Source organism: Lipotes vexillifer, unplaced genomic scaffold (genome assembly GCF_000442215.2).
Source record: "Lipotes vexillifer unplaced genomic scaffold, Lipotes_vexillifer_v1.1 scaffold168, whole genome shotgun sequence".
NCBI lineage: Eukaryota > Metazoa > Chordata > Mammalia > Artiodactyla > Lipotidae > Lipotes > Lipotes vexillifer.
The window spans coordinates 2,208,548-2,221,206 of NW_006773947.1; the positions used below are offsets into that span (position 1 = coordinate 2,208,548).

The following is a 12,659-nucleotide window of genomic DNA, read 5'->3' on the forward strand; positions in this document are numbered from 1 at the left end:
ACTGGCTATAGGAAGGCAAGTCTCACTAACAAAAGTATATTTTCTCCTTCCAGTGGATTTTTAGGATTCTTTCTCATGGTCAGCACAGTGAAGCTGAAAAGCCTTATGACCCCAGGGCAGTGTGCAGCCTGGAGTTTCTTTGCTAAGGTAAGAGAGAGGGGAGGGGTGGGAAGAATCCATCTCAGGAGCCCTTGTGTCCAGTGTTCTCAGAGTCAGGTTGGTCTTCACGCAGTCATCTCTAGTCCCTGGCCCTGAGCCTGATCCTTCGCTTGTTCAGGTAACAATTCCTGAGGGTTTCTGCCTATTTTATCAGCATGACATACTGATCTCTATCACATTCCTGGAAGGTGACCTGAGTATGCCCCTTAATTTCCCAGAGCCTTAATTTTCCCATCTGAAAAAGAGAGGTTTTGCCAAAACAAAACAAAACACCTCTAAGCCTTCTCTTGCTCGAAGAGACTGGACCCCCGGATGCATGGGGCAGTTCTTATCTTCCTGCCTGGGAGCTGTGAGGGTGTCCAGAGCTCCAGTAACTTGCCCAGAAGGTCTCAGCCTGTCAGAGGCAATTGAAAAAGGAAAACAGACAGATGGCCTGATTGGGGGACTCTGATGGACCATTCAAAAAAGGGACTAATAAAAATACCCAGCACATATTGACCATGGTTGAAGCATAAGATAGAGAGGTGGGAAAATAAGAAGGAGCAGAAAAATCAGCTCTGGGATGCAGGATCTTAATGCTTTGGGGCTAGCTCTTTCTAGTGGCGCATTTCATTTCCCTAAAGTCTGTGAAGGAGTGAAGTTATGGTGCCCTAGGTGCTGCTTCCACTGAGTGAGAGTTCTTAATCAATTTAATCTAATACAGTAATCATTTAAACTTGTGCCTTTAGCCATCTTTATGTTTGTTGGCTGATTTTTTTCCCCCAGAAAGCAAAAACAAACGTTTTTATTTGAAAGTAAGATTTCACAGCGATGTTTCCACCTGCATTGTCTACTTTCTAATAGCATTAATAATTCACATTCCAGAAGAATGTAAAGATTGGCTGTGATACTGACTTAGAGCATGACAGAATGACGAGGTTGATAAATACTCTCCCCCAGAAGCAACTAGAAAGCTGGAAAAAGACTGTCAAAGATATCCATTTCAGCTCTCTAAAAGTTGACCAAAAGCACACAACAAACTGAGAGGCATTTGTTCATGAAAACTCCTAAACTTCGGGTGGGAACAGCATGAGTTAGCGGTGTTCTTGCTTTAGGTTGCTCTCATTCCCTTCTCCCCATCTCTATAAGTATTCTATTTCAACCAGAGCAGGGCAGGCTGTGAAAACCAACAGGCTTGCTGCTGCTTCCAGAAGGGGCTCACTCTCTTTGGAGTATTGTCAGGTAAAGGGGCCGTCTAGGTGGTAAATGAACAGGAAGCTCCACTAGCTTGAGTTTACCTCTTTGGGGCAAGCAATGGACCAGTGGTCTAGCTGGGGACTTACCAGGTAGTTCTGGGAGGTGAGACGGCCATCAGGGCCTTGCTAGCTCTCCATAAATGCCAGATTTACCTTAGTCTGTGTGCATGAGCAGCAGAGATGGAGGATGCCCAAGACACATACACGTCCCTGGTCAACAGAGCCTGTGTGCACACACAGAGGAGACCTGAGAGACCAGCCGAAAGAAAAGCGGGGGCAGACATGAAAACAGCCTAAAGTTTGAATGTGTTCCCCAGCCCACATACAGAGTCAGAAGCAGAGAGAAAGCTTTCTGGCTTAAGGTGTTTGAGCAAAACCTCTTGACTAGTCTTTGCCAGAACACTAAGCTATGCAGACTGGGGATGATCCCTAGGAAGACAGCCTTAAAAATAAAAGCAAGAAAAAAAATTGAGTGAAGACCGCAGCAGTGGTACCTTAAATGGGAGACAGGTTTCACAGACTTAGTCCAGGCAAATTACTAAACAAGCAAAACAACAATGCCAACGAAAATGCTCTGGGAAAAAGTCAGAATCCAGAGTTGCTATACTATCTAAAATGTCCAGTACTCAGTGAAAATTAGGGCATTCAGAGAAACAAGGAAGCATAATCCCTGCACAGGAAAAAAGCAGTCAATAGGAATTGTGTCTGAATGTCTATCCTCAGAGGTAAGACTTAGCAGAAAGAGACTGCAAAGCAGCTATTTAAATATGTTCAGACAGCTAAAGGAAACCATGTTTAAAGAATTCAAGGAAAGACTCAATGAATACAGAGTCTCAAAGAGGCAGAAATGATTTTTTAAAAAAGAACCAAATGGAAATTCTGGAGTTGAAAAGTACAGTAACTGACCTGAAATGAAAAATTCTCTAGAGGTACCCAGCAACATATTTGAGGGGGCAGAAGAAAGAATAAGTGAACTGGAAGGTGGAACAAAAGAAATTATTCAGTCTAAAGAACAAAGACTTTTTAAAAATTGAAGAAATATGAACAGAGGCTCAGAGACCTGTGGGACGACATCAAGAATATCAACAAATGTATAATAAGAATTCCAGAAGAAGGTTAGAAGAAAAAAAAAATGACAATCAGCAGATGACTTCTCATCAAATACAACAGAGGCCAGAAGGCAGTAGAAAAGAAAAAAGGTCTCAAATCGATAACCTAAGCTTGCACCTTAAGAGACAAGAAAAATAGGAACAAAATAAACCCAAAATGAGCAGCAGGAAGGATATGATAAAGTTCAAGGTGGAAGGTAATGAAATAGAAAACAGAAAAGCAATAGAGAAAATCAATGTTTGTTCCTTGAAAAATCAACAAAATTGACAGACCTCTAGCTAGACTGATGAAGAAAATAAGAAGATACAAATAATCAAAATTAGAAATGAAAGGAGGGACATCACCACTTATCCTATAGAAACTAAAAGTATTGTATAGTTTTATGCCAGCAAATAGATGATTTAGATGAAATGGACAAATTCCCCAAAGGCACAAAATAAGAAACTTGACTCAAGAATAAATGGAAAATCTGAATATGCTCATAACAAGTAAATAAATGTAAGTAGTAATTTAAAAATCTTTCTACAAAGAAAAGCCCAGGCCCAGTTGGCATTGCTGATGAGTTCTATCACATATTTAGAGAAGAAATATTTTTTCTTTACAAATTATTTTAGAAAATAGAGGAAGAGGGAATACTCCCAATTTATTCTGTAAGGTGAATTACCCTGATACTAAAATTAAAGCCAGACAAAAAATTGTAAGAAAACTACAGACCAACATCCCTCATGAACATAGATCTTTAACAAAACATTAGCAAACCAAATTTGGCAACCTACAGGAAGGACTATACACAATGATCAAATGAGATTTATCACAGGAATGCAAAGTTGGTTTAACTTGTGAAAATTATTACGTTATATTAATAAAATAACAGAAATACATGATCATGTCAATAGGTACAGAAAAATCATTTGACAAAATCCAACATCCATCCATGATAAAAACTCTCAACAAACTAGTAACAGAAGAGAACCTCCTCAGTTTAATAAAAGGCATCTATGAAAAACCTACAGCTAACATACTTAATGGTGAAAACTGAATACTTTCCCCCTAAGATTGGGAGCAGCACAACAATTTCACTCTCACCACTTCTATTCAATGTTATCCTGGAGGTTTCGGGCAGTGCAATAAAGAAAAAAAAATTGTTTGTGCTCACAGATGACATTATCCTATACATAGAAAATCCTAAGGAATCTATAAAAACCCTAATTGAACTAATAAATGATTTCTCAAGGTCTCAGGGTGCAAGATCAATTGTAGTTTTATGTATTAATAATGAACAGTCATGTGCAAAAAAATGAAATTAAGGAAACAATTCCATTCACAGTAGCATCGAAAAGAAAAAAATACTTAGGAACTTAACAAAGAGGTGTAAGATTTATACACTGAAAACTACAAAACCTTTCTGAGAGAAATTAAAGACGATCTCAATAAATGGAGAGACTCAATATTGTTAAGATGGAAATACTTCCTGAATTGTACAAATGCACAAACTGATCCTAAAATTTATTTGGAAATGCAATAGCCAAAACAAAAGAAAAACAAAGTTGGAGGACTTGAGCTACATAATTTGGAACTCACTATAAAGCTAGAATAATCAAGACATCTTGGTATTGGCATAAGGGTAAACATTAAGGTCTATTGATTTTCTTTTTTTTTTTAAGGGTGTCAATGTATTTTTTTTTAAGATTTTATTTTATTTTATTTTATTTATTTATTTGGTTGCACTGGGTCTTAGTTGCGGCTCGCCGCCTCCTTAGTTGTGGCATGCAAACTCTTAGTTGCGCCATGCATGTGGGATCTAGTTCCCTGACCAGCGACCAAACCCGGGCCCCTGCATTGGGAGCGTGGAGTCTTAACCACTGTGCCACCAAGGAAGTCCCAAGGTCTATTGATTTTCGATAAAGGTGCCTAGGCAGTTCAATGGAGAAGGGGTTTTCTCTTCAACAAATGAGGCTGTAACAGTCCGTATGCTGGGGAAAAAAAGTACTTAGACCCTTGCCTTGCACTGTTAATTCAAGATGGATCATAGACCTAAATGTTAGAACTAAAACCAGAATAATCTTAGAAGAAAACACAGGAAAAAATCTTAATGACCTTGGTTTAAGCAAAGAGTTCTTAGATATGACACCCAAAGCATGAGCCATAAAATAATTGATAAATTAGACTGCATTTAAGTTAAAATATTTTGTAATTCAAAAGACACCATTAAGAAAATGAAAAGATAAGCCACAGTCTAGGAGAAAATATTTGCAAATCATAATGGACCGCTTATACATCAAAATGTGCTGACATTTGGAATACAACATAATTGTACTTAGCAATACAGCCTTTCCCCCACGTCATTGCGACTCTACTGGGTGCCAGTGTATGCAGAAAGTGACACAAAGAGATGTTCCATTGGCCCAGAGGAGAATTTGGATTCTGTGAAAAACTCACAGGCAGAGAGGTTAAACAGAAGGATGTGCAGGTGGGGAAGCAGGAGGAAATAAATTTAGCTAGAGGAGGAGGAGAATGTAGAGGGGAAGGGAAGAACTGGGCGCACGAGAGTCAGATTATAGGTATCCCTAAAAGCCATGCCACAGAGACCACTGTGAACCTCAGAATGAGACTGACCAAGGGTAATGTTTTAAGCAGGTTAATATAGCAGTAGTGCTTAAGGCAGATTGGAAATGACTTCCAGCCATTCAGAAGGGAGGTGAATCAAGGTAGTGATGGCAAGAAGAAAGGTGAAAGGTCAAACTTGACTTACAATTAGAAGGAAAATAAATTTTAAGTACACAACTTACCATATAATTGTTCTGTGATGTGATAAAAGAAGTAGATAACAAAGACAAATCATTTTAGAACAGATGGGGGGGATAGTTTGGACATAGGAATGATGGGTATGGAAGGTCTCAAATGGCTCCAAGGTTTGTAGCTAGAGACATGGGAAATCCATGGCATTACAGACAGAGATGGGGGTGATTGTGAAAGAACATCTTTGGGGAGGGAAGCTGGTGATATACATTTTAGACAAATGTGTATGGTGATAAAACATCTACATGGAGCTCTTTTTTGTTGGAAACATGGGGTCAAATGTAGGCAAGGTCTCGGAGCTCTGCATGTCCATTTGGGCTTCGCCTGTAGAAAGATGGAGTTGAAATCAAGAAAATGTGTAAATTGATGAGCTCACTGAGAGAGTGAAAGAATTTGGGGAGAACAGAGAAGAGGCTTACGACTTAGCTTGGGCGATACTTAGATGCCAGGGACCAATAATGAGCAGGAGAGAGAAGTAATAGCCGGAAGGTAGAAGGGGGAGCAGGAGAGAGAAGTAATAGCCGGAAGGTAGAAGGGGGAGCAGGAGAGTTCAGAGCAGGGAAGTCTAAGGGAGAATTTTAAGGAGTAAAGCAAAATGCCACCAAGAGGTCAAAGAGATCCGCCTGAGAAAAGACTAGAGCAAGGACTTTGCTGACCTTTGAGGAAACAGTTTTAGGCAAAGGGCAGGGGTCGGAGTGGGGCAAAAGCTGGATCAGAGATACTCAAGAATACATAAAAAGTGGATAGAAGATTGTGATTGGTGGTGGGTAGATCTAACGAAGACAACTTCTGTTCTAGGAAAAGAAGGACTTGGGCGTGCTTGAAACTGGAAGACACCTGTATACAGAGATTTCACGATGCTAGAGAATGAGGGGAAATTGGGAGAATAGTTTCAAAGGGAAATGGAAAGAGCGGGGGGGGTTAACTTTAGAGAAAATGAAAAGCCTTTATCCTGAGCCTTGGCAGAAGGGCGAAGATAGGAGGGAGGCTGTTCCTTGAGTCACGTGGCAGGGGAACTCGGATTTCAGGGGTTTCAGGGAGGGAAAGACTCTTCGGCTTTGATCACTATGTACCGAACCCCTCTAGTCCTCAGCTTTTTCATCCATAAAGCAAGGGGTCTGGACTAGAAGATCTAAAGATAGTTCAAAAACGTTGTGATTCGATTGAGCTCTGACAGTGCTGACTGTATCTGATACTTGGGACTGAATGCTGATGGCATTTACATTCACTTGTAGGATTATATATAATGATGATCTGCTGGGAACCATATCGTTGACTGCCAGTGCCTACTTATTGAAACATGTGCCAGATTTTAAAAGTCTTGAATAGAACCGATCAGAGTAAAGTAGGAAACGACTCAGCAATATGACCTTCCATCTGTTACCAAATTCCTTTTCTCATGGAAGATTATGTATAAAGGCCGTATGTGGTTAATTGGAATGTTTGTCCCTGTTCTTATTTAGAGTTTGGACAGTCACAGTTCATGCTTAGGGAATGGGGTTTCCCTTCCCATTGCTGCTTAGGCTAGAGCTGCTCATGCAGTCCAGGTGGAAGATGGGGCAGCCTTCTTTCTTTTGGTTGTATTTGAGAAATCTTTGCCAAATCTAAGGTCAGTAAGATTTTCCTTTATGATTTATTCTATGTTTTATAGGTTTAGCTCTTTTTAAAATTAATTAATTAATTTCTTTATTTTTGGCTGCGTGGGGTCTTCGTTGCTGTGTGCGGGCTTTTCTCTAGTTGCGGCCAGCGGGGGCTACTCTTCATTGCCGTGTGTGGGCTTCTCATTGCGGTGGACTCTCTTGTTGCAGAGCAGAGGCTCTAGGTGCGTGGGCTTCAGTAGTTGTGGCGTGTGGGCTTCAATAGTTGTGGCTCGTGGGCTCTAGAGCGCAGGCTCAGTAGTTGTGGCGCACGGGCTTAGTTGCTCCGCGGCACGTGGGATCTTCCCGGACCAGGGCTCGAACCCGTGTCCCCTGCACTGGCAGGCGGATTCCTAACCACTGCGCCACCAGGGAAGCCCGGTGCAGCCCCCTGACATGGGGTCCCACGTGAGTCTTTGAACTTGGAGCATGTGGTGGGTGCAGAAGTGGAGCAAGGAGGCAAGGAACAAGGGGTGAAATATTGCAAAATGAGAAAATTCTAGAACCTGACTCCTCAACGCTTCAAGAAAAAGGCAGAATGTATAAGAAGATAGACCACAAAGTGCTATGCAAACACAGAGCATTATGTAAAGTTACTTAAATCCCGACCAAGACTTAATTTTGACCTAGCTCTGAGTCCCAGCTCGGCCACACTTTCTGGGTGTGTGCTTCATTTTCTCATCTGTAAACAAGTATAATAATAATGTCTGCCTTGCTAGAGGGTTGAATAATATTTAGACAGCCCTGGAATAGTGAGTGCCGGCAGCTGGCTGGCCCTCCTTGGCTCTGTCGACCACTAGTTTAATTCTTCCTTCAGATTAACCAGTGATTCCTGAGTCTGGATTTTCCATTTGTATTCGCTAGTTCTAGGTTATGAATTGAGTTGGGAACTGCCTATCTAGGCACTGCTCACAATTCAGGGTGCAGGAGAACCAGCTCTCTCACCGTGTTTTTAATCAGGCATTGCCTAACAAAGGAAGCAATTGATGTACCATTCACAATGTTTTTAAACCTATATAAAGAGTCATTGATTCAGAACAGTTGCTGTGCCTGTGGAAATGTGTGTTTGTTGGTCTCCATGGAGACCACCTCTGGCTGTTCTGTGATCACTGGCCTTAATTATACCCAGGGTTGCCAGGGAGCCTGCAAAGCTGTCCCCATAACAACACATCCTTGTGTAGTAAAAGGACCAAAGTCCTGAACTGTGTTTCCCATTTAGGAGTTTCTCTTAAAAGAGTTGAGAAGACTATACTGGTAAGTTTTAGCCTCCTTATGAAGAACTCTTGAGTGGGTAGGAATTTCTCTTGAGTTTCGACCGCCTCTCTCTCAGGCTGTTTGGCCAGGTCTTGGGAGCATGGCCTGACATCTTTCTTTATCCAGTGACATGTTGACATTTCTCTTGACCTATTGCCAAGATATTGAATTAAGAAGGAGGCTTGGCTATGTGAGTTTACTAGGTAAAATTCAACCTGTTTTAAATATAGGATGAACTTGTAAAAGTGTCCTCAACAGATGCTGTCAGGGTTTGATGTTTGGAATTTTCAAATGTCTCCCAAGACCATGGGTGAAATGCTTGCTGTTTCTGATGGAATTTTAAAAAAAGAAAGAAAAGAAGCTTAGTGTCTTTTATATTGGAATCACACAGATTTTATGACTTCTAAATAACATAATTTTTTTCTCCACTGATTTTTTTTTTTTAGATATATTTGTAGGGAGGTTCCAGAGCTTAACGTGAAATCACACCTTGAATTTCTGAGGAGGTGACAAGTAAACAAATCTTCCATGTTCTGGAATCTGACTTAGATTCAATTTCTGGTGCATGCAGACACGCGTGCGTGCACGTACACACACACACACACACACACACACACACACACACACACACACAAGAACAGACTACAGACAAGTCCTGGAAGTATAGTTAACGATCCCCATCATGTTTCGCTTTCATTAGGTCTGGTCTGTGCTGAACAGTGTTAGTTCCTCCCCCGCCTTCTACTTCCTGCTCCGTTACTACTCTTTTCCTTTTTAAAATGTTTTAAATTAATTTTTATTTATTTATTCTTTTTGGTGCGCGGGCCTCTCACCGCTGCGGCCTCTCCCGCTGCGGGGCACAGGCTCCGGACGCGCAGGCTCAGCGGCCACGGCTCACGGGCCCAGCCGCCCCGCGGCACGTGGGATCTTCCCGGACCGGGGCACGAACCCGCGTCCCCCGCGTCGGCAGGCGGACTCCCAACCACTGCGCCACCAGGGAAGCCCTCCTTTTTTTAAAAAAAAAAAAACAGTTTTATAGAAATTTAATTGCCATATAACATTGTGTTACTTTAAGGTACACAACATAATGATTTGGTATTTGTATGTGTTACAAAATGATCACTACAATATATTTAGTTAAGATCTCTCAGCTCCCATAGTTACAAAAACATATGGAATGCTTCATGAATTTGCATGTCATCCTTCTCTGTATCATCTGGTTTTAGTATATGTGCTGCTGGAACGAGCACAGTTACCTCTTTTTCTTTATCATCATCATCTTCATCATCTCCATCACCATCTGTTGGGTGTGCAGAGCCTGTTGCTGTCTTTCCTCCCTTCCTGGATGGTAAAAGGCAATCACAAAAGAGAAGCCCACTCCTCTCAGTTCGCTATTTGCATTTCTTCCCATTGTCTCAGCTTCTTAAGACTCCACTTCCTTCCTGGGGAGCAGCTTTCCTTTCTGGGGAGCAGCTTCATTTTTTTTTTTTTAATTTACTTCCTCGAGCTGTTATTCAGCACCTTGGTGTGTTCTAGAATGGTCTGATGAAAATAAATGATCAAACCCAATGAAGCTGTGCTGTCATGTAATTTTTATGTTGAAAGAATGAGCTTACAAAATTGAGTTATGACTGTTACCCTAATTAAGTTATTTTTCTTTTTCACAGTCTAAGCGGCTAGGGCAATGAAAATAATTTTCATTGGAAAATGAAAACCTAGAGGCAGCAGCATACTTTCCTTTACGGTCTCTAGCTGGGCAATAATAACATGTCTATGTCTTTCCATGACATCACCACTGAAGCGACAGGAACGTGAAATAGCAAGTTCAGGAGCTTCTCTGTGTTTGTTGAGCTGTATGGAAACAGTCAGCAAGAAGCTGGTTATCTGGGAATGATTCGTTTATAAGCAAGGTTTTCCCAGAGGACACATGGGAGGGGAAATACAGTTTTGGATTAAAGGGGAAAAAAATTAAATTCCATTTCCTATTGTCAAAATAATTCCTAAGGAAGTGAGTGATGTTAATGGACATTTTGCTATTTTGGATAAGGTTGTTGTTTTTCTTGTTTCCGATTATGAACTCCTAATTTTTTCTGGGCTATTTTTAGTGCCATTGATCATCACAATGTTCTGTACTGCAAAAATATGATAACGATTCTGGATTTCTCAACTTTTGACCTGAATGAATTTGCTTTAAAGGAAATGCCCGGAATTTCTGTAAATGTTCTGACTGCAAGGTTTATAGGAGTGCTGTCAGTATCCAAGACAATTTATAACACCTGAATTAAAGTGATGTTTTGCAACACAAAGGCCAGTTAATTGGGAAAGTTTACAAAGCCTCCGTTGCGGGGGATGAATCAGTGTGTCCTTGGTTCACTGTAGGATGGCATCAAATAAGTGAGTGCCAAGTGAATGCTTAAACACACTGATCTTATTTTACACATCTTGGCAGGTTTGTGCACTCATGTCAGAAACAAAGGTGCAATCCCACATGTATCTCTTGAAGTACCTTCCACTGCCCCCAGGGATGCTCTTGTAATGTACATATTCCTTCCCTTAATTGTGCCATTAATCCAGTTTGAGTTCACCTTTCCTTATGAAGATCTTCTATCCCAATCACTAGAACTAAGTCCCCCAAGGTATGGCCGGACACGGGGTAATTAGCAAGGAGCATCTCATGGCCTGTATGTGCCCACACCAGAGGGCAAGCTTCAGGCAGCACCCACTGCCCGTGTCATTAGAGCATGAGCAGGCGTAATCAGAGCTAATAAAATGAAGCAGAAAATCTGAAGAAGCAATTTCATTATGGGACAGCTGAGTTTTGACACATGCTAGGAAGCAATGCCATGTGGATCTGAAAAACTTAGTAGATATTTACTTGGTGCCGTTTTGTGAAAATAGCTCTTCTCTCCCGCTGTGCCTTAGAGACATCCTGTTGGCATGGCCCCCCGGGGCCCCCAAGTACCCCATCGGATCCCGCCCCACGCTTGTTCTCCTGTTTTATCCCCCAGAGTGGAATTTGCTTATAGATAGTCATTTGCTCATTTTTTCCCTGTTTAAAACGTACTCCCTTACAAAAAGTAGTCCAGACTTGCTTTTCCCCTCCTGACTCTGCATCGTCACTTTGAACTGACCCAGTGGTTGTTTAGGTTAAGATTTCTGATGCTTTTGCTTTTCTATAAGTAGACTGCATCTAACTGTGAGGCCAGGCAGTTAAGTACAAGCAGGTGTGCTTGTTTATGTGACTCCAAAATAGCCAGTCTGTCAGTCAAATATGTGGCAGGAAAGGTTTTTTCCAGTCAATAATGAATTGCCTGATACCACGTAAACTAGCGTTAGATTGTGTTTGTAATTTTATTTGATTGTTTCTGTGCATATCTGGGTGCTTTTGGGGGGTAGATTATGAGGGGAACAGGCTCTCTCTGTCTACATTTCCACATCTGTCTTCTTGTCATGTGACTTCTGGGGGTGCCCTGGGGGATACAAAGAGACACCTCTCCTTCAGTTATTCGGAATGAACTCCTTTTCTAATTTCTCGAATGTTCTAGCTATCGGTGAAGGACGAAACATATAAAGTGTACTCCAGCAAAAGGGGAAATCGAGTAATTGCCAAAACCTTCTCTCCCAAAGTGTTGAGCTCCCAAATCCTAACTTTTAAAATTAATTAATTAAATTTTTTGGCTGCGTTGGGTCTTTGTTGCTGTGCGCGGGCTTTCTCTAGGCGCGGCGAGCGGGGGCTACTCTTTGTTGCAGTGCGCGGGCTTCTCATTGCGGTGGCTTCTTTGTTGCGGAGCACGGGCTCTAGGCACGTGAGCTTCAGTAGTTGTGGCTCGTGGGCTCTAGAGCACAGGCTCCGTAGTTGTGGCGCACAGGCTTAGTTGCTCTGCGGCATGTGGGATCTTCCCGGACCAGACATCGAACCCGTGCCCCCTGCATTGGCAGGCGGGTTCCTAACCACTGAGCCACCAGGGAAGTCCCCCAAATCCTAACGTTTTAAGGGTGCACAGAGAAGTAAAAAGCTCTGAATGGTGTGGCCAAATGGCAGCAAACACTTGGCAATTTGGAATAGCAGTGCTGACACTGCTTACAGTAGGATTTCTAAGGTGGGAATGCAAGGCCTGAGGTTGTGAGGACATCTCTCTCACTTGAAGGGAAAACCCAGCCCGGTTCTGAGCCCAGTGAACTGGTGCTTTTTCCACTGAAATATCTCTGCTCTGACATCTAGGTTGAGCTACGCTGTGTGAACCACTTGGATCCAATCAAGTCCTGCCGTTATCTTTTGTGAAGCCAATCAGAGTTACTCTTATTTTCATGTTATCCTTGGATGGTTGACTGTTCACTCTAAGAATTACACAATGCATGACTCCGTTTCAGTACTCATGCTTTTTTTTTTTTTTTTTTTTTGGGTTTTTGAATTTTATCTATTTTTTTATTACAGCAGGTTCTTTTTAGTCCTCCATTTTATACA

General features: G+C 41.7%; 1 protein-coding gene across 1 annotated transcript in view; it reads left to right on the plus strand.

The window, feature by feature from the left end:
* The window catches only part of SLC35D4 (solute carrier family 35 member D4), a 93,841-nt gene that overhangs the window by 62,542 nt on the left and 18,640 nt on the right, over window positions 1-12,659 (plus strand). Inside the window, exon 13 of the mRNA XM_007448621.1 lies at window positions 54-146. Within this exon, the coding sequence (XP_007448683.1) occupies window positions 54-146 (93 nt within the window). The remainder of the gene's footprint in view (window positions 1-53; window positions 147-12,659) is intronic.